The sequence below is a fragment of the Mirounga angustirostris genome, unplaced genomic scaffold, assembly GCF_029215605.1.
Source record: "Mirounga angustirostris isolate CCGP_5_RB_7025 unplaced genomic scaffold, mMirAng1.0.hap1 SCAF_1, whole genome shotgun sequence".
Lineage (NCBI taxonomy): Eukaryota > Metazoa > Chordata > Mammalia > Carnivora > Phocidae > Mirounga > Mirounga angustirostris.
This window is the reverse complement of record NW_026991709.1, coordinates 179409543-179432088: the sequence shown is the minus strand read 5'-3', so window position 1 is coordinate 179432088 and position 22546 is coordinate 179409543. Positions and strand designations below refer to the sequence as shown.

Sequence of the window (22546 nt, the reverse complement as noted above, 5' to 3'; positions counted from 1 at the left end):
ATGGCTTTGGGTAAGTATCCTTGCAGTCAGAGCTTGGACACAAAACCTAGATCTGCCAATTGCATCAAGTCTTGACCTTGGATGGGACAAATAATAGGTGAAGCAGCCAGGACTCAGCCTAATCCATTTTGGCGGTGGGCAGTTGTGGCTCTATCCAGGTCCCAGAGGCAGCATTTCAACAGCATGCCATGTTCAGTGTCAAAGGCCCAAGCTGTGATGGTTAGCGCATGACACGGAGGTGGTGGTGGTGGTGGTGACTTCAGTAGCCTAGTTCTATGGCATAGATTTTAGACTTGTTCCTGGTTGCACAGCTTCTGTGCCAGGTCCTGCAGCCCTTCTAGAGGGTCTGGAGCTCCTCACTCCACTTTCAAGAAATTGCTTTCTGCTGAAATTAACCATACCCAGTTGCTCTCGGCTGTTTCCTGCAAACATACCATGAGCAACCTTGCTTCCACACCTTCCTATGTCCATTTTCTCTTTTTGAATGACATGCCTTTTTACCTAATTTTATCAGAAATTCTACCCCATTTAAAAAATAATTCTGACAGTTCCCTTTTTCTCTCTCTCTCTTTTGTTTAATATTTATCACGGAAATTTTCAAATGTACACAAAAGTAGAGAGAGTAGTATAGTAAACTTCCATAGCACATTACCATGTTTCAACGTCTTATTCATGTTTTATCTTTCCTTTCCCCACGTTATGGGGGATAGAAGGAGAGGAGATGGAGTATTTTATGGCAATGCCCAGACATCATATCATCTCACCCATAAATACTTCATATGTATCTCCTATCAGATAAGAACTTCAAAAATAAGATAAGCACAATGTCACTATCACACCTAATAAAATTACCAATAATTTTTTAACATCCAATTCCAGTCCATGTTCATACTCTCCTAGTGTTCTCTGAAATGAATTTTGACAATTGGTTTGTTCAAATCAGGCTGCAGATTAAGTCTGCACAATGTATTTGAGTGATATGTCTCTTTTTCCAATTTATTTTTAAAATTTAGATATAATTCACATAAATGAAAGTCTCTTATGTCTTTAAAAATCTATAGCAGTTCCTCTTTCCTGTTTATTTCATGCTATTTATTTGTTGAAGAATTTCTCAATGTCTTGTAGAATTTCTCAATTTCTGGGTTTGTCTGATTGCATCCTCATGGCATTATTAACATGTTCCTCTCCTTTTTTTCCCCCTGTAAATTAGTGGTTAGATCTAGGGGCTTGATTAGATTCAGTTTTCATGTTTTATGTCGTAGACTTTTTCTTTCTTTTTTTCATTTTTCTTTCTTTTTTTAGATTTAGCTTAGTCACAGCTCCTCCAAGAATTCTTCACTTTATCTCCATCCCTGCCCTTAGTGGTGGCTCCTTTCTCAGACACTTGTAATATTTACCTATCTATTTATTTATCCATCAAATCATTTTCACTCCTATTCCTAAAAAGGCAGGGAGTATGCCCTGAGTGCCGGGACCGTACATGGCTCAAAACTGCTATTTTCCCCATATCTAGCACATAATGTGGCTTATATAGAGTAGGAGCTCCACACATTGTTGTTGAGCTAAATGGACATGAAAGTACAAATCATACACCAGTTGTCTGCTGCTTAGTACTTGCTGCCTTATGTATGGTTTCTCCCTGGGTTACAAACTTTGACTCAGCTCCTGGACTATGAGTCTCTTGAGGGCAGAGAGGAGGTCAAATACATTCTTGCAGTCTGGGTACTTAACACAGGGCTCTGTCTATAACTAGTGTGTGTTCAATGCATATTAAAGTGAAGACCCTTGCCTGTCTATTTTTTTTTAAGATTTATTTATTTATTTATTTGAGAGAGAGAGAGAGTGTGAGAGCGAGAGAGCACACAAGCAGGGGGAGCAACAGAGGGAGAGGGAGAAGCAGGCTCCTTTGCCCATCTATTCTTGCTGGATTTTTTTTTTTAATTCTTTATTTATTTGAGAAAGAGAGAGCACGGAGGGAGAGTGAAAGGGAGAAGCAGACTCCCTGCTGAGCACGGAGCTCTATGTGGGGCTCAATCCTAGGACCCTGGGATCGTGACCTGAGCCAAAGGCAGACACTTAACCCACTGAGACACCAGGCATCCCTATTATTGCTGGATTCTTATGAGCTCAAATGAAAGGTGCATGGGGCGCACCTGAGTGGCTCCGTCCTGCTCCCCCTGCTTGTGCTCTCTCTCTCTCTCTTTCTGTCAAATAAATAAATAAAGTCTTTAAAAAAAAATGAGAGGTGTGTGTGACATGCATGTGCAAAGAGTAAAGTATTAAAATATAGGTAAGTGTGACAATAATTATAATCTTTTGTATTTTTTTCTTTTGTATTTTCAATAGACACAATCCTTGGTTGAAATGTATGAAGATACTGACTTTTATCACCTTTTTAAAGAAAGGGTATCTATTCCTAGGGTTTAATTCATTAATGAAGAGGGATTACAGTGCTATCTATCAGGTGGTCAACTTTTTGTTATGTGGATTAATGGTATGGCTATCCATAGGGAAGTATCTATTTAAAGGAATGAAAAGTTTTTAGGGTGACTGATTACTCAAACTCTTTTTGTTGCAAGTGACAAAAATCTAAACCATAATAGTACCAGCAAAAAGAAAATAATTTTCGGTTCATATCTCTGGAAAATCTAAGGATATCTGTTTCTCTGATTGTTGATCTTATCTTGTTATCTCAGTTTTGGTCAGCATCCCTACGTGGCCATAAATAATTAGCTCTAAGTTCTCTTCCTTGGAGCATCATACTTCCACAAATCAGTCTTTCCTGGTTGCCCTACAGAAAATTTCAAAGGAGAACTTTTAGTCATCTTAGTGTCCTCTGTACATCTCTAAAGGAGTCACTGTTGCTAAGGAAAAGGGGCCATTTATTGGCCAGGATTAAGTCACATACCCACTCCCATTGGGTCGCAGATGGCACTCTAATCAATAATTCTGTCACATGTGATAGAAGAGAACATTTCTCTAACCCAGAGTAGGATGAGACCAGAAGAAAAAGTGTAGGGGAAAAATAGCAGTTATCTGTGTGTACCTCAGGGCAACCTCAGCTCAGAGCTCCATACCCTACAGATCTCTCTGGAAGGTGCACTTTGTTGGAGGTAAATTCAGGGCTTTTAGCTTTCTCGACAGTTTTTTTCCTCTTCAGGTTTGGTTCCTTAGGTCTGGTAGGTCACTATTTGATGAGTGACATAATGGACTGTTTCATTACAGTTCTAAAGAGGTTATACACTGCACTTCTAACATAAAGTTTTTGATAACCTTTAAGGGGTCAACGGAATCTGGGAGATGCCCAATCATTAGTCCAGCCTCCTTAGAATTTCATCCGAGGATGATCATTTAGTTTACTACTTCTGGAAGGACAAACTCACAGATGAAGTGTTAGTCTGAGAGGAATATCTTCAAGAGACAATAGATGAAAGAATGACCATTGAGCCGTGTTTTTTTATAGACTACAAATCACTTTCCCTTGCATTTGACCTTGCAACATCTTCTAAGACAGGTTTGCCAGTCTCCTTTGTTACAGATGAAGAAATTGAAGCTTCTAGGAATCAGTGACATGCCCAAGATTACGCAGTGCTTTAGACAAAGATTTTGGGATTTCACTCTGAGTCTCATAACTTTAAACACCACCCTCTAACACTCTACTGCCTCAAGACACTTTTAAAAGAAGGAACACATTCTACTGGAACTAATCAGAGGGAAGGTCTGGAAATACAAATGAGCCATAACTGAGCCTGTTATTCTGTTACCTAAATGGGTGCTGGGAAGTTCAGGCGGGAGGATGACACCTGTACAATTTATTCATCCCCAAATTCACTCCCGAATTGTTAGGAAAATCCCGTTTGAACTCCCAGCCAACTGAGAAATTAAAGGCAGACAGTGACGACGTTGTTTTGTAACTTTGTGCCTTTTAAAATTAACCGAAACTTTCAAGTGCTGCTTTAGATTAAAAGTGGCTAACCCGATAAAGGGAAAAGAGCCACTCAGCTGGATGAATAGTATTGTAAAAGCCCAGACTGAGTTATAGAAAAGGAACGCAAAAGAACAATTTTTACAATAATGTTTTAATTATAAAGTGAAGGCAAATTCCTCCACTCCATTCCAGTCCGAGGACAAGCTGATATGTCGCAGAAGCGCTGGGAAGCATACAGGCTGATAGGAAGTCCTTTTATTTTAAGATAGGCTTGAAGGCTAAAACTTTCTAGTGCCAAAACCTTTCACGATTAAAATATATATATATTTTATTTTATTAAGGAGTTGGCGTGCTCTCGCAAATGTCTGAGCTGGGAGTAGGGGTGACGGTAGGACAGCAAGGCTGAGTCCACTCTTACTAATATTAAATAGCCAAGTCTGTACCCTTGAAGCAAGTGGGGAGAGAAGAGGGAGAGGAGCTGCTGACATTGACAATGAATCCAAACAGGAGTTGCAATAGCGGTGTCCACCACGTTGCCTCAGTCCCCGCCTGGCCTTCTGGGAGTTGTAGTTTTCGCGGGAGCGGTTTCCCCGGCGAGCCGGGAACGCCCCGTCCGGGCCGAACTACAGATCCCAGGCAGCGCGCGGCCGCCCGCCCCTCCCGCCCGGGTGCGAGTGTAAACTCGCAGCGCCGGGGCGGGCGGCAGCGAGCGGGCGAGCGCGCTGAGCTGGGCACTGCGCGGGGGCGCACCGCTCGGGGGACCCAGGCCCCGCCACCTTCCCTCCGCCCCCGGGCTCTGTTCTCACTTTTGAGCAGTGGAAGGACGGAAGCAGGAGCCATGCAGTCGGAATCGGGGATCGTGCCGGATTTCGAAGTCGGGGAGGAGTTTCACGAAGAGCCCAAAACCTATTACGAACTCAAAAGTCAACCTCTGAAGAGCAGGTGAGTGGTGACAGCTGGAGGAAGGCGTTGCGGGCGGCTGGGGGGCCCCACACCCTGGGGCGGGGAAAGCCGGTCGCCCGGGCTCTGGGACAAGGACCCCGTGTCCTTGCCCGGGGGCAGAGGGCGAACTGCCCCCCGCAGTTGGGGGCCGCGCCTGCCGGGCCGGTACACCCCTGGGGGGCTCCGCCCAAGTGCGCCTCGGGGGCGCCGCGGGCAGCCCGGGACGACCGGCCCAGGTGAGGGGTCCCTCGGCTGGGGATACCAGCTGCTGAGACCGGGTGGGGGCTGGGGAGCGACCTGGCGCGCAGGTGGGGGAGGAGGAGCCCGGGTCCCGGACGCTGCCCGAGTGGGAAGGAGGAAAAAAGAGTTTCTCGTGAACCCCTTTTCTGGAGATCCTAGCGGGTTGAGGACTCGGAGAGGTAGTGCTTGGGGTGGGTTGAGGCGCGACGCTGAGGGAAGCAATTAGTTCGTCTGTTGTCGCCTCCTAGGAGTCGGACTCCTCTGGGAAAGCCCGCCCCTGGCCGCCTGCAGGTGATGCTTCCCCCGGGCCCGCCTCTCACCTTGCAGACCGCGGCACAGGCGCGCGGGCCCGTTAGGGGCCGCGGGTGGGCGTGTCTCTCGTCCAGGTTAAACTCCCTGGGCAATAGAGTTCCATTCAAATCCGGGCCTTCCCTGGGGGGGAAAAATCCTTGGAACTGGAGGGTATTGGGACACACCTGCTTGGCAGCGACACGTGTTTAATTCGCTGAGGACTTCAAAAACTTTTTGGAGAGAAGTGAAGACACCCGCTGCTCTGGCGCCCCACCGCGTTGCGTGCCCACTTTCTATGCTACCTCCATTTCCACTAGTCCATCGGAATGGGTTGGGTATCTTCCTTTCTTGGTCCTCTGGCCCCTCCCTGGCATTTCCAGTGTTTACAAAGCGGGAGATGGTCATTTGAGGTTGTGATAGTAGAGAAGGGTTTTTATGTCCACCGCCTTCAGTTGTGGAAGAAGATGAGGCCCCGCCTGGAAGGTTCAGCAATGCTTCTGCACCCATCTCAGACCTTCCTGACTGCCCTGGCAGTGGGTAGAATCTGGGCCTGGCTGGCAGAGGGTGAGAGGGTCCAGAAATCAGGCTGGTTGAAGAGAAGGGCAACTGACTCAGGACGGAAGTTGTACAGTCTTTGTTTCTGGGGTGCGTGGGGCTGGTATTTGCTCTGGTGGCAAGCAGAACCAGGTTTGTTTCCTTCAGAGCTGTGTCAAGACTCTGAATCCAAGTCGGGGAAACAAATCTGGGAAAGGCAGACCCACTGACTGGGCTGCTGAAACAGTCTCTGTGCAGATGCTTGAAGGGGATTGGAAGGAAATGCAGTTAGATGCCTAAACCCAGCCTTTAGTTGATGGTTTCTCTTCATAATGGCTGTTTTGTGTGTGAACATAGATCGTGTGTGTTGGGGGTTGGGGGTTTTGAGTAATATTGTGTAAAGGGTATTGTTGGTTATGCTCATTGGGGCTTTATGTGCATTCGGCTGAAGGGACCAGTGTTTTACCGAGCAGTCTCTGCTTTTGCTTCTATAAGCAAATGCTTACATGGCCAGAAATGAGGGAGTGAGTGTTTGAGTGAGTGTGTGTGTGTGTGTGTGTGTGTGTGTGTAGTCCTGAAAGAAATGAATTAACGGACTGTTTGGAACATTTTTGATGGGAACTGATACATAACATTAAATGAGTTTGAGAGAGTGAGGAAAATACCATCTGGAAAAACCCAAATGAGTGCCATGAAACTCATGTTGAAGGATTTGGGCCTGTTCTTTTTCAGAGTCGGCAAAAAATTACTTGCAAGGGTGAACGTCCTCGGTAGCTAGCTAGCATGTGTAAGGAAAAATGTGGGTACGTGGGAAGCAATGGCTTCACACGTTGAAGCTAGAAACAGGTGCGGGACAGAACCGGTATGGAGAGGAATGCTAAATTAAAAAAGTTGTTGTAAAACTTGTCTGTGGAGCAGACACATGCTCTTTGAAATAAACCAGTTAAATAAAATCTGTGAATAAATATATGGGGTTGGCAAAATTTCCCTATACTGTTTTCCACAGTTGTCTAACTTATTGTCATCGGCATCTGTTGTGTGACTTTAAAAGGGCTACATGTTGTTAGGGGCCTCCTCATGGCTTTTTGTCTGAAGTCTTTGCCAGGGCACCTCCCTTCTCATAAGTCTTGGTTGGAAAAAGCAGAAACGGAAAGGTTAAGACTGCCGTAGCCATTTTGTCTGCCAGGTATATTCTCTGGATTGTCTCTTGGAGTTGAAAATGTGTTCAGAGTCGGCCCACCTCTCAGCAACTCCTCTGCTCCCACTTTGGTCCAAGTCCTCACCAGCCCGTGCCAGGGTTATTGCAGTAGTCTCTTAACTGCTCGCTTGCCTTCTCCTCTTACCCCTTCTGGTGGATTTTCTACACAGCAGCCACAATGTTCCCGTTAAAATCGGTTTTCAAGGGGGGCAGGCAGGCATTGCCCCCCAGGGGTCACTTGACAATGTCTGGGGAGATTTTTGGTTGTCCAAATGGAAGGGCGTTGGTACTGGTCTTTAGTAAATGGAGGCCAGAGACGCTGCTAACCGTTCTGTAATGCACAAGCTAGCCCCCGCAACAGAGAATTGTCTGGCCCTCAATTGTCACCGCTGACGCTGAGAAACGGTGGGTTAAAACGTGCCACATCATGTCATTCTCTGCTTAAAATTCTCCAATGGCTCCTAGTTTCAGTAACACTCGAGATCCTTTAACTGGCAAAAGGCAGCCTGTATGGTCAAGCTCCCTGTCAGCTCTGAGTTCATTTGCTGTCGCCAGGCTCATTTCGTCGCTGTTCCTGGAACACTCCAGACCCCTCCACTGTAAGGCCTTTGTATGTTGTTCTTGCTGGTGCCTCTGCCTGGACCGTCCTTTGCCCAGAGAGCCACAGTGCTCACTGCCTCACCAACTTCAGGTCTTACTTTTAATATTCTTACCAGGCCTACCTCACTATGTACAATTGCTGTCCCTCCAAACTCTCATCTTCCTTGCCCTGCTCTATTGTTCCCATAATATTTATATTACAATTGACTCTGTCATTTTTAATATGTTATGTTGATGTTTCTCCCCACTAGACTGCCAGCTTCAAGGGAGCAGGGATTTCTGTCTGTCCCTTGTTTACTGTTGTGTTCCTAGAATCTAGAGCAGAGTTTCTCAACCTCAGTGCAGTTGACATTTCGTGCTGGATAATTCTTTGTTGTGGGAGCAGTCCTGGGCATTGCACGATGTTGAGCAGCATCCCTGGCCTCTGCTTGCTAGAGGCTAGTACCACCCAACCTCCCGCTGTGACCACTGGAAATGTCTCCAGACACTGCCAGATGCCCATGAGGGGCACCGTCACCCCTGTTCAGAACAGTTGGCCTAGAACATTGCCTGGCACAGTAATGATTTGTTGTTTGAACAGGTGTTGCTTTCTCCCTTCGGACTCCGCTTAGGATGGGGTGCTTTGTTCTGATTTTGCATTCAACATTGCAGCCTTTTAAAATAGGTATCCACCGGGGCGCCTGGGTGGCTCAGCCGGTTAAGCGTCTGCCTTCGGCTCAGGTCATGATCCCAGGGTCCTGGGATCGAGCCCCGCATCGGGCTCCCTGCTCCGCAGGAAGCCTGCTTCTCCCTCTCCCACTCCCCCTGCTCGTATTCCCTCTCTCACTGTGTCTCTCTCTCTCAAATAAATAAATAAAATCTTTAAAAAAAATAAAATAAAATAAAATAGGTATCCACCAAGGTCTCTCCAAAGAGGAGCTTATATACTCTTCGTTTGGGCTAAGCTCCGATGTGCAGGTGTTTCATGAGGAAAGATGGTTTCATTCCTAACCCAGACCTCCTGGCCTTTAGGAATGCGAAGCTGCTCGGTTTAGATCATGTGAACCCCCCTTTTGGTCACAGTCACAGGTAAATCTGTGTTAGAGGAAGACGCATGCTATGAGGAAAGGTTCTAATGAAGAATTGTTTGCAGTTCGGTGCCCCCAGCAAGGTTTTTGAAGCCTTTGTATGTTCTGGGAATGAGCTCTGAATGGTGGGTGGCAGGGGAAAAGTGCCAAATATCAAGGGTGAACCCAGAATTCACACGTTGGCACAGTCCCATCAGGGAAACACATGTGGAGCTGTTCAATGCGTTCCTAGCAGTGCAGGAACTCTCTGTAGGTCTTTGGGACCTGAAAACAACACGTTAAAATATGGTCACATCTCTCAGGTTTAAGGTCGTCTTGTTCAGTTTACTGGGTGTGAAATTCTGTGGCTTTGTAGTCGCTAATGCCCCTTTCCTGGACAGACTTCTGAATTGACCCAATCTATTTCCAGTTTCTTCTCTTCCAAAATTTTAGTTACGTTTTAGGTAACTGTTGTCTAACTTCCTGCAAATTAGAAATGGGAATGAGAGTGAGTCTTAGGTTTATTATGGCAAGATAGGATACAGCAGTGTTTCCCAATGCTGATTCATAGAGAGATGTGTGAAGATTTTACAGGTTTGTGGTGAAATGAGAAAGACAAAGACTATTGTGTCACATGCACATGCACACACATACTCACATGTTTTAGTATAAGGCCGTTTCTTGGATTTATTCTGAGATTTTCTTTCCCGTCTTCCTATTAAAAATACCCTTTCTGAGCCTGCATATTCTCCACTCTGTCTTTTCCTCTTATTGCAGGCTGGGACACAGACACGGTGGTGGTAATCTTGCTTAACCATAAAGCCAAGGGTAATACCCTAGGGAACACTGAATAGACAAGATTAGAAGGAACATGGACATCTGAATGAACTTGTGGAACACAGCTGACTATCCGTCTAATCTACCAGCTCAAACTTCTACTTGAAAGAGAAATAAATCTGATTAAAAAAATACACTTTTATGAAATGATAATCCATTCTTGGCAAAACACAACCGTCAATCTCTTACTGGTTTCTGAGAGTTTTCTTGATTTTTCTGTCCATCCAATCTGCAGGGAACTGCCAGCATTATTCTGGCATCACTGTCGCTAACTAGCCTGGTGAACTTGGGCAGGCTGGGTGACCCCTAACTTCAGTTTACTCATCTGACTCACCCCTGCATCCTAGGGGTCTTAAAAGCAGTAGCTATGACGTTGACTGTGGAAGATTATTAGCATGTGCCAGGCACATAGTAAGGGTTCAGTAAATAGTGTTCTGGTTATTAGTTTATTATTTCTTTATTACTTAGCAGTGAGTCCTGACATTCCAGAAGGTGTTTGCATTTGGTTGTCTTTGGCTTTCTTCCTTAAGGCCAGAGTTGTTGGTGAACAACAACCAGTCTCCTAATGAATATCACCACTTAACCACCACTTAATGAGGTATTCAGATAAGTTTTTTTTTTCACATTTTATATTTTTGATCCAACCCATAAAAATTTATTTATGCTGGTTAAAAAAAAAAAGCAGTTGTGGTCTTAGTGTATACATAAAACCTCATATTCAGCATGTGTCTATTGAGCTCTGTTATGTGCAAATTAACACCAATAAACATAGTTAACATTCATGGAGCATATACCCTGTGCTAGCCCCTATCCTAAGTGTTTTTATATATGTGGACTTAGTCTTTGCAAAAACTTTCATGAGATGATAATAATAAATAAAAACCATCATGATATTAATTATAATTTTTAAACCTGGTAATTCTTACACAGTGCTTACTACCTGCCAGGACTGCATCTGTATATTTGCTTGTATTAATTCAGTTAGCTTTCACTCCAGCTTTTATTATTCTTATTTTTTTAAAGATTTTATTTATTTATTTGAGGGAGAGAGAGAGGGAATGAGTGGCAGGGAGGCGCAGAGGGAGAGAGAAAGAGAGAGGGAGAAGCAGACTCCCCCCTGAGCAGGCAGCCTGATGTGGGGCTCGGTCCCAGGATCCAGAGATCATGACCTGAGCCGAAGGCAGACGCTTAACCGACTGAGCCACCCAAGTGCCCCTAATTATTCTTATTTTACAGAGAAAGAAATTGGGGTATAGCAAGTGGATAGGCCTAGTTTTAACCTGCCACTGCCTGGCTGTAGCCTCAAGCTCTTGTCCACTAGCCTGTGCCGCCTTGTAAGAGGCACCGTGCACAGCAGTGGAAATGCAGAGTCGCATCGTTCTGTACCTTCTCCAAAGCTCCCAGTGGGTGAAGGAAAGAACACGTGGACCCAGCTAAACATACAAGACAGAGTGTGATCTTATGGGGAGGTGGGCATCAGCAATGGGCATTTCATAGAGGAAGGGACATTGGAGGCCAGTTTTGTGAACAGGTGGGGATATTTGAGTTTGGCCTTGGAGGTCAAGCAATACTCAAGCATTATTTCTCTACAACATTAAATAAAATGTTAGACATCTTGGAGGACATGTCCTAAAATAGACTTCTGGGGGTTTTGGTTGCCTTTTAAATGTTTAAGCAGACTCGCAGACCTTCCTTATGATCTGGGAGCACGTGGTGGTAGCAGAGACTGGATGCACACGGACGGGTTCAGAAGGAGCCATTCTGAAGTGCTGTGCTCAGGCTTTGCCATGTAACTGCTACATGCGTGTTCAAGACATTTAGCTTCTAGGAGCCTCAGTTCCCTTCACGGTAAAATGGGGTCAAGAGAACCATTCTCTGTTGGGAAAAGTTTTAAAACGGAAATAAAATCTGTAAAAGTGCTTTGCAGAGGGCCTAGCACATGTTAGTAATATAATTCTTTCTTTCCTACTTTACCATGGGCATTTTGTTCTTCTTCATGACAATAACTAAGACACATACAGATCCGTGAATCTGAAGCAAAATAGGCAAGATCGAGGTGCCTCACACTGGCAGATGTTCAAGTCTTATTATGCAAATTAGTTTTGTGGTATGATTAGATGGAAAATTTGATTAAAGTGGATTGTAAGTGTTGGTTCTGTGTGTTATTAGAGATTTCCTTTTCCTGAGTACTGCTATTTATAGAATTTATTTAAGTGTATGTATGTGTGTGTGTTTTTAATTGCCTTTGAGTTCTGCAGTGCAGTTTGCACAGGCTGATGTTTATATCTGCTCCAGTTGTGCAAGAAGTGGAAAATATCCTTTTTTTAGAACAGGTCACATGTGCTTACTGTCAGGAATAGGACCTCAGTGTAAAAAAATGTATCTTGGGACAAATCAAAGTTACTAAATTTCTCCCTCCAACTGCTTTGTTTCAGAACTGGCAGTATTAGGATAAATAATAGGGAAAAAAAAACACTTGGCTAATTTTTTTTTTGGGGGGGGGTGTTTTTCAAGGACAGTAAGCAAGAGTTTCATTTGTTTTGTGTATGTGTTTTTGTGTGTGTTTTAAGTATGAAATGTACTTTGCTGTTAGGTTTGTCTCACCAAAGTAAATTATAAAAATATGCTCGACTCCACTCTGCATAATTTGGAGAAAATAATCAAGAAGATGGGTCAAAGATATTAAATGGAGTTACTACAGGCTTTTGATATTGCAAAGACAAGTTGCAGTTTATAAGAAGGTTTTTGAGTCTAGCAAACATTGCGTACTCTAGGGCAAGGGATTCCACCGAGTCATGAAGTCTATCTTTATGGGGGCAGATGTAGGCTGAGGGCAAGAAGACCTGCAAGCAGGTCTGGATCTCTTTTGCAATTCCCTGCCCGCCCCCCGCCCCTCCTGTTCTCTGTTCCTGAGGTCTTGGGGCGAGGGCCAGGCTCCTCCTTTCTCTAGGTTGATTCTTAAATATGGCTTCCTTATTTCTTCGCTATGTCTTTCCCTCCTTTGGCCTTTCTTGCAGGCCACGAAGAATAAAGGGATACACCTCTGTGGTGTTCACACAAGACCTCTGTCCTGAGATTCAGAACCGTGAGGTCCTTGTCTTCAAGTGCCCAAATTTCCGGGGGCTTCTCAAGCAATGGGCGCTGCCCCAAGTGTGTTGCAGATGATAACCTATTGGTTGTTTTCTGCTGGAGTCAGAAGTTGAGCCAGGGGGAAGCGTGAGGTAAAGGTGAGAGAAAAGCCCACGAGGAAGTAAATGGAACCTCAGAATCATGAGGACCCTAGTGTCCTCCCCAAGGTGCTTCTGAAACATTCCTCAGTCACTTTAAGCAGAGGCAATCTAACTTTGGGTCAGAAGGACCTGGATTTATTTGTTTTTCCTTCTCTCCCTTCTTACAGCAGTTATTTATTAAGCGCCTATGGTGTGTCAGGCTCTGTGCCGGCCAGAGGGAATCAGATGTAGAACCAGACAGGCAAGGTTCCAGCTACGATGGTGCTTCCATTTTGGAGATGGGAATATAGTTAATAATGTACCAAATAAATGGACAGTATAATTTTTGTTGCTCAATAGGGAGTAACTGATACAGTGTGATTGGGAAAGAAGGGGCTTTTTTGATTGGATCTGATATCAGGAATGACCTCACAGAGGAGGTGATTTTGAGTCAAGACCTGCGTGTCTGAAAAAAGTGTGCAAATCTTGGTGCTACCACTCACTAGCTGTATGACTTTGGACAAGTTACCCAACCTCTTCGAATGTCAGTTCCCTAACCTCTTTGAATCTCAGTTCCTTCTTTTGTAAAATGGGGCAATAGCTACCTTGTAGGGCTGCTGTGCAGATAAAAGGTATTTTTTTTTTAAAGCAGCTAACATTAGGCTTTACCTCATAGGTGCTCAGGAAGACACATAGGACTGGTTTAAGGTCATACATGAAGAGTGGAGAAAAATACAGACATTAATCTTCCCTGCAACTGTTTGTAACTTGGTTTTAAGTGTTTTCCTAATGTTCAGTGAGTCACAGATTTATGCTTGTCTTTATAAACCTAACCTCAGGCTGAAAGTGGAGATGGGTCTTGTTATTTTTATTATCCTTTCTTTCCTCCAGGATCATCTTACTCGAGTTGTCCCCTTGCTCTTCTCACTGTTGTTGCATTGAGATCATTCATGTTTGACCATGCTTCACCTAGGAATGGTTTCTGGCTGGATTCTGAATTAAGTTTTGGTATAAAGGAGAAGGCCTAGTGCCCTAGGATTAAAATGTAGAGCTTAAGATTCATTTAACACAATATACACGTACACCACGAACAACTCTTACAGAACTCCTGACTTAGAGTCCTGTGTTTCAGCCCCTAGATCATGCTTCCTCTTCACACTGATGTGAAAATGTCAGTGTTGGCGCAGAAATGGAAATTCAAGAAGAAGCCTCTCTTCCCACACAGCACCTCAAGCTTTCATCAGTGTTGACATCTACAGGCAATAGCGTGTTTTTAATTCAACAACTTAAAACAAAAATCTTCAAAGCATTCGAATTCTAGTAGCTGTGTTCTTTGATTCAAGTACTCACGGAGTGGTGACTTTCAAAAGGAAAAATCCTGGGTCATGTGAGAACAAATATTTTAAATCCAAATGCAGTGAGTTACAGGTCTGTGGTGTGCATGGGTAGAATCCTGTCCTTCTATAAGAAAATTGTGGGTTGTTGAGCAACTTCAGGAAGACATCTGTGGCCTTCACCCTCTCCACCCCTGCCCCTTCCCCAAAGTGGGATGACTTGCTGAATCATTCACATGCATTTGTCTGTTTTCCTCTGTGATCAAAGGCAGAATGGGAAAAGTAATTGTCTCCACTGTTGGCAATGTAGAACTTATTTTTGTAGAACACGTTTGCCTTCTAGGAAGCTTAACTTGTTTTGGTGAGAAGAAGATCTGAAGTTGGGAAGATTCATTTAGCCTGATGGCAGAGGTTATATATAAAATTATGAACTGACAGATAGGAATGCTACATTTACTTTGGTACCTTTATTGTAAAATGCTCCCAAATACTAACTGGTTTCAAGACATATGTTTGTCAGAACATACATTTTATTTTTATAACTGGAGATTTGAAACTTCGTGAAAGGAAAAGCACGTAGAAACCCTAAAGATGATTTCCTGGTGAACCTGGACCCTAGCACAGTCCTGATAAAGCCTACTGGAGGATCTCAATGACATATGGCCAAACTGGTCATCTTGCTTGCATCTCTGCCAAGCAGCTGGAGAGAGTACTCTAAAATTGAGTCAGTGAACAGACACACAGATATTGTAACAATTCCTTCTCCCTCAAAAGAATTTGGTACATTTTTATTTTGTTTTTTAGCCTTTGAAGTTTTTCAGCAAAAGATGGAAAGGTACTCTTTCAGGGTTAGCTTTGCTTTGTTGTTATTACTGAGCCGGCATAACCATGCCATCTAAATTTAGAACATTGGCACCTTGGCCACTAGAACCCGTTGCAACTAATTTATAATGTCTTTGGCAGAGAATAACTATGAATAAACATTAAAATAGTATTGGCCAGGTAGGGTCATTTACTTTCAAGGTAAGAGGATGACACTGGCCATGCATTCTTGAAAATTCTTTTTTAAATTTAAAAGAAGAGTTTGCAGTAGCTTAGGTAAACACTAATAATGTTTTATCTAAGTAAATGCTGCATATGTACATGCTAAATGATGGGATCCCAGGATGCAGTTTTGACGATACCAATTGCGTATGGAAGCTTTAAGTCTTTGTTGATTCAGAAACGAACAAGAAGGTTTGATGGCACTTGCTTGGTCATAGCATCATAATCACTGAAAGGCATGATTTAACAGCCGGAGGCTGAATGGCAAGGACAATTAATTGGGGTTTGTTTTTGGAGTCCGTGATACTGACCGAGTCAGTCATTCTGCTGGTCTAGTGTACCCCTCTTTCTCACTCTTGGGTTCATATACATGACATCTTTCTAGTCACTTCTCACCGGCAGCCAACTTCCCTTTCTTTATGTGTTTTCTGTAGTGAACACCTTTAGTTTGCCTGCCCATAATCTCCTTTCCAAATTCTGGTAACAGCCCCTTCCCACATGCTCAGCCCATCTGCTTCAGTTTCATGGCTCCAGGAGTGGAGAATCTGACACAGGCCCTGCCACAGTTCTTTATCATGGAGATTGGTTTTAGGGAGGTGCATGCTGATGAGTGAAAATCAATCCCAGGATTTTTGTTAGTGCGCTAACAGAAAGAGATTCTCCTTTTATTCTCATTGATCTTGAACTTGGGAAGATGTTGGGGTTTAGAATAAAGCCATACCTTATAGGCAGAGAACAAGCAAGTTCTTAAATTAGGTCAATGTTAGTTGCTGTAGCAAAGTGGCGTGCAAAATTCTTAGGTGTAAATAGTTCCTGCTTAGCAGGCAGCTTTCCTCCACGTGGCAAATCAAGTACTCAAGACTCCTTCCATCTTCTGGTTCTCCCTTTGCCTAGGACCTTCGTGTCTTGGTGGGAGAAAGGAAAAAGAAGAGAAGAAGGCATAACTAAGGTCCAAAAGTGACAGGCCTCACTTTTGCTCAAATTCTATTGACAAGGACCAGACTCCTGTCTGTGTCTGGATGCAGGGGTGGGAGCTGGAAAATACAGATTCCAGCTGGGCAGCGACACCTCTGTGCTAGAAAAGAGCGTGCATCGTTGGTGGATGGCCAGCCATCATTGCCGTGATCCTAGTAGGGGTGTTTCACCTCTGGATCACATCGTGGCTTTCCTTGGTAGGCCTACTTAGGCCCATCTTTGGACTTTTCTGTTACTTAACCAATAACTTCCTCTTCTAAGTAAACGTGGTTAGTTTGGATTTTCTGCCATTTGCATGGAGACTGTCCAAGCTTTTGTGTTGTCTGAATCTCACCTTTCTGCAGTGCTTCCTAATCTACATTCATTGAGCAAAGTCACTACCCCACTGCCCTGCAACACCAGCCCATCCACCACCACTACCACCTTAGTGCAGTGGTTTTCAAAGCGTGGCCCTCAGGCTTGTTAGAAGTGCACATTCTCAGACTCTACCACAGTCCCACTGAGTCAGACACTGGTGGTCAGTCCCAGGAGTCTGTGTCTTTTTTTTTTTTTTTTTTTTTAAAGATTTTATTTATTTATTTGAGACAGAGAATGAGATACAGAGAGCATGAGAGGGAGGAGGGTCAGAGAGAGAAGCAGACTCCCTGCCGAGCAGGGAGCCCGATGCGGGACTCGATCCTGGGATTCCAGGATCATGACCTGAGCCGAAGGCAGTCGCTTAACCAACTGAGCCACCCAGGCGCCCAGGAGTCTGTGTCTTAATAAGCCCCCCACAGTTGGTGATGCTCACTCATGTTTGAGACACAATACCCTAGTGCTTTCATAAATTCTCTGTCTCCATATTGAGTTATGCTTATATTGCTGTTTTGGAATGAAAACATTCCTGGCTTAGAATACATGTAGTGAAACAAAATGGGGTGCTGCTTGTTATGGTCAGGCTAGAGATGATCACTGGCCGTAATTCCACCCTGATTAAAAACCAAAGACCAAAACTCCAGAACTTTCCCTTCTAGAGAGTTAGCTTTCAGATCTACCCTAGTGAAACCAGGGAAGGATTCCTGGGTTTCTAAATGTGATCTCTGGGTGGCTTGGTGTTAACCTAGCTGCACTGCCACAAGGAGCCCTGGCCCATATCTCAAGAGAGGGTTGTGATACAGACGCAAAGAGTATGCAGTCACTTGACTGAAAGATTTGGTTGAGAAACAGGGTGATGATGATTTTGAGCATGCCCACATGACCAAATTGTTTTTCACAAAACTTCTGCTGAATAAAATTTGAAATATGGCTTTTGGCCTGTTTTCCCGTCTTAATGAATTCCAGACAGTTTGCAGAGTGTAGGAGCTTCCAGAACAGAGGGATGGAATGGCTGGGACCCACCAGCATCTGTCTTGTCACAGTACTGGTGTCCTGACTTCACGGAGTCATTCCCCTTGTTCTGAATCTCACTGGGCCATTCACTTCTCTGGTGGGGAGGTATAGACTGCAACAGGGAAGGACAAGGCCAAGGTTGTGTCAGACAAATAGAGCCTATAGAAAATTGCCAGACTGCTTACTTTAGCAGGAAACTCAGCCTACCCCTAATCTACTTAGACCCAAGCATTTGTTTGTCTGTTTGTTTTGTTTTGTTTTGTTTTTGTTTTGCCGTATGCTGACCTTCTCCAGAGCAAAGGCCTGCATCTCCTCTTGTAAACTGGTTAAAAGCCCCAGCCAGTCGAAGTCTAAAGTTCTGGATTTAACCTTTAGAATAAGACAGATTTTTAACTTAAATTCCAATTTGACCTATTAGCTTTTTTTTTTTTTTTTTTTTTTTTTAAATCATTGGGCAAGTTTTTCTTGTAGTTTCTGTTTCGGTAGCGGGCTAAATGGGGCTCATGGATACTAATATGATCTAGGCTATAGAGTGATCATGCGAATTAAAAGAAATAGGGGGTAAAGTGCTCAGCCCAAAGCCTGGCTCTTGCTGCTTAGTATCTGGTCCCTGCATTCTGGTTCCCTTTGTGTCCATAGCATCAATAAGGGTTTTGACTTGAAATGACTTTTTAGCCAGCAGGTAAAGAAGAGGGCCATAGAAGAGAAGGGGGAGGCCTTAAATGATCCCTAAGCTGGGGAATCCGCAGCAAGATCTTTGAGTGTTGATCAGGTCAAGTAGTGGTGAGCTGTGGGAAGCCTAGCAGGGAGGTTTTTAAAGATGGCACCTGCTATTTACAGGTAAGGCGTTCCTTTTGTTGCCAGAACAATCTTCGTCTTTATCAACATGTTGCCTTTCATCATAATTACAGACTGTAGCCAGGTGGAAGAATAAATAATAAGATGCACTGATCGAGATTTCACAACACTGAGCAGTCTTGCAGCTGAGCTGTATCGCTGTTTCCACATGGGAATCTGTCATTCCTAACTGTCAGCTTTCAACTTTGCCTCTAGTGAGTTCCTGCCTTATCTTTTAACATTTAACTCAGCAGCCTCTTCATATAGCTGTCCTTATCCAAAGTAAGCCATAATGCCCTGTATTCCTGAACCTCAAAATCTTTATATCTTTTACTCTGTTAGGATATTTCCCTCCTTGTAGCAATGTATAGCTATTTTTGAGACCAGAACCTAAGTTTTAATTTTTTTTTAAAAGAATTTTTTATTTTATGCTTGTTTTTTACCCTTTATTCTGAATTTTCTGAAAACTTGATTGCTCTAGTCCTTTGCGTCCGTCTGGGCCATTTCATTTAACCAAGTGGATTTCCATCTACTGGTTAAACTGATCCTGTGATAAAACTGAAATGTTTTATCCACATCAATATGATAGCTTCCTTGTCTTTTATTTTTCCTACCTTTATTAAGGCATACTTAACAAATAAGAGTTGTATATATTTAAGGTGTACAACTTGATGTTTTGGTGTACGTATACCAAAATCAGATAGCTTGCCTTTCTTGAGCCTCAGAAAGTTTCTCCCCAAAACCAGTTGCTAAACTGGTTACTAGAAAGCAGAAAGGGGGATGAGCCCAGATAGTAGCTCTCTGTCTCAGGAGAAAAGTATGCATGACATTGCGCACATAAGTGGATGCCTCATCATTACAGTTTTGACGTGTTACCTGATTAACGAGGTTACCTGCCTCATCACATCGCTGTGAAGATTCAGTGAGGTACCGAGAGGACTCCCTGTAGGAAGGGTGCTGTAGATGCCGGCTCTCTGCTGGTGCCCGATGGCCCTACTGTTCCTGCTACACGACCATGAAGCCTGTGTTGGCCCGCGGTGCACCCATGTGCTATGGCTGGGGTCACTGCCATTAGAAGTTAGGGGTTTACCTAAGAATCAAAGAAGTAGTTAATCTGTGCAAGTGCTGTTGACTCTGTTGTTTTGTCACTGTGGAGTAAATAAATAATTTGATTCTCCATAGCTTAAAACCCCCCAATCATATAGTCAGTTCTCAAAAGTTGGGAATATCTGCAGCAAGTTTTTGGACACACGCTAGCACTCATTTTTCTCCCGGGAGTCTACCAGGCCACTTCCCCCAACTGTCAGCTGTCGTGTGCAGAGGAATGGCACTAATTTGATTAACAATTAACGGGAGACATGTTTTATAAGAATCCACACACACATTCATACCAACACATACTGGATTCTTAAGGCAGCGTTTTTCAGAGTGTTTGCATCTTTTCTCTGGTATTGTCATGACTAGTCAAAACTTCACTCTTGGTTAAACAATTCCTGTCCTGAATTTTATAAAGAAGCAGAGAAAATGACAGTTTTCCTCTTTCTGTGTGATTGAAACACACACACACACACACACACACACACGGAAGCAAAGGACCATAGAGTTAGATGCTTTAGGGTGAGAGCCAGTGTGCTCTGAGAAGTCATGAGCACAGGGGAGAATGAAGCCTGAGAAGGATGGTCAGATGTGGACAGTCGGATGGCCTTCTAAGTTCCGCATTTTTGTGGGAGAGCAGGATGAATCAGCTATGTAGGATGGAGTTGAGAGTTAGCACACCCATATGTAGGGGAAGAGCCAGCCGTTGGAGATGGACAAGGCAGTTTTGGAAGTTTTCAGAGTAGATTTATTTCTTGGTCATCTAAATAGGTGGATGTTAAGATATCTGACACTTACCCTTATTTTTTCAGAGTCATGGTTTGGGAATGATTTGCAAAATCCTTGGGCCAATGTTCTTTGCAGTAGGAGGTAAAATGATTTTCAGTAAATATTCATTGAGCCCACCGTGGAGTCAGGAGATAATGTTGAGCGTAAACCTTTGTCACTTTTGACAAATGGGTGGCCACCAAGGGATGGTGTGGAACCCAGATCAGGCCATCAAGGGCCAGAGGAACTCTTTCTGGGAGTGGAAAAGAGCCCACTTGTGGTCACATCAATTACCCTGTGAAAGAAATATATTTTAAACTGATATTACTGAAGACAGTCGTTAGCTGTCACTTTGTTTGACACTCTTATTTAAAAGATAATGTGTATTTTAAGAAATCAAGCATCTTCTGCCTATAAATAGGCTGATAGGTGATACTTATTTTATTGTCTGTCAGTTCTTCCTTGAAAGAGGCCCAGTGGGAATGGGGAATTTGTTCACTGAGCATCTCCAGGATCCAGGATAGCTACTGCCTGATAAATAATCGCTGAATAGGGTGCCTGGGTGGCTCAGTCGGTTAAATGTCTACCTTTGGCTCAGGTCATGCTCCCAGAGTCCTGGGATCGAGTCCTGCATCGGGCTCTCTGCTCAGCGGGGAGTCTGCTTCTCCCTCTCCCTCTCCCTCTGTGCTCTCCCTCTCTCTCTCTCTCAAATAGATAAAATCTTAAAAAAAAAAAATCACTGAATAAAAATGACCAAAATGGATGATGTGTTTCTGGTGTGCAAGAAGGGATCAGTACCTTTCGGGAACTCTGTTAAAGCTCTTTCAGGAACGTGTGTAAGAAATTATCTTGACTTTTTTTCTTATTAACTGTGGGCCCTTAAGTTTTTCTGAGGCTCAGTTTTCTCACCTAAAATATGGGGGTAGTAGTGTTCTTTCTTGGCATAGCTGTGAAGGTTATAGAAGGTAATGTGTAACGTGCCTAGTGTATGTAAATGCTCCATTAAGCTAGTAGGGGCCATCAGTGTTGTTGCTCCTATGGGTGCTCAGAGATGAAATAAATATGCAGTCAATTCTTGTTATTTGTGGTAGTTATGTTCTGTAAAGCCACCGTGAGCATTTAGTTAGAGAACACTACACCATTGCTCCTAGAAGAAAGGCACAGTTTGGTTCCTGGAAGTCTCTGGTCACAACATTTTTGTTAACTAACTAATACCTAACTTTGTTTCATGTGTGTTTCTGTGTAAGGACACTTTATTTAATATATATTATTGATTCATTAACATTGAACTCAAGGCCAGCAGTGCCTTAAGTCATGCCTGATCGAACGTTATCTAACACCTGTATTTCCTGGGTAAGGCACATCACAGCCTTCTCATGAAGAGTAACACTAGATAGCTCGTCAGCACTAGTCTTGGGGACTGTCTTAAATGGTGACGTCACCTACAAAAACACGAAAATGCAAAAAGCATGGCACTCAATCAACCTTAGAAAGGATGTTTGTGTACTGTATGAGAACGGGAGCAAGTAGGCAGAGTGTCACCTTGTTTGATGTCAGTTGGGAATGCATGCATTTGATGACTCTACTTTTTCACCTCTTGGCGTGTATCCACAAATGAGCGCAAAAATGCTGCAAATATTGATTTGGGGGTTTCAAGTAAATTTTAGCGAGTAGGTGAATTCACAAGTAGGGGATCCCCAAACAATGAGGGTTGACTGTTAAACAATTAACAAACAATTAAAAAATTGTTTTCTTCAATCTCTTTTTCTCTAGCAATTCTTTCTCTGAGCTTAAAAACATGCTCACTTGGGAAAATATTTTCAAATACTGTTTGCTCTAACGTTGTGGGTTATATGTGAAGCCACGTTAATGAAGCTTTTCTAAGGACCCCCGATCTCCCATTTTTACATTTATTTGCGAATAAAAATGGCCCATTACTTCCAAATTTTTGAAGTTGGGTGGGACTGTTCGGATATGTTACTTTTTATTTTGCTATATTTCAACTGTTCTTTAGGAAGTAGAGTGTGGACCTGGAAAAATAGCAGAGATATTACGGGGGCCACTGGTCAAGAATCCAGCAGAAAGCGGTAGAATGATGTAGAAATTATGGTGTAGGCAGTCTTCAAAGAAACTGGGCTCAGCTTACTTCTCAGTGTACTGCAAATTAGCATATTTTAAGGATCAGCAATTGTTATTGTTGTTGGAACTATGTCATTGTTACAAACATTACCTGAGTACTTGGGAGTGCTTGGAATTCTTTTAAGGAGAGAAGAAAAGACTTATTTTTAGTGGGTCCAGTA

General features: G+C 43.5%; 1 protein-coding gene across 9 annotated transcripts in view; it reads left to right on the top strand.

The window, feature by feature from the left end:
- The first annotated feature begins 4576 nt into the window (after positions 1-4576).
- MITF (melanocyte inducing transcription factor) overlaps positions 4577-22546 on the top strand; it is a 217014-nt gene continuing 199044 nt past the window's right edge. For 4 of the 9 annotated variants that reach the window (XM_045861977.3, XM_054504638.2, XM_045861979.3 and 1 more), the window contains exon 1: positions 4582-4870. In XM_045861977.3, coding sequence (XP_045717933.1) covers positions 4767-4870 — 104 coding nt within the window. In that variant the 5' untranslated portion in view covers positions 4582-4766. Of the gene's footprint in view, positions 4871-22546 lie in introns of all 9 variants that reach the window. The other 5 variants (XM_045861975.3, XM_045861978.3, XM_045861982.3 and 2 more) reach the window with 3 other exon arrangements.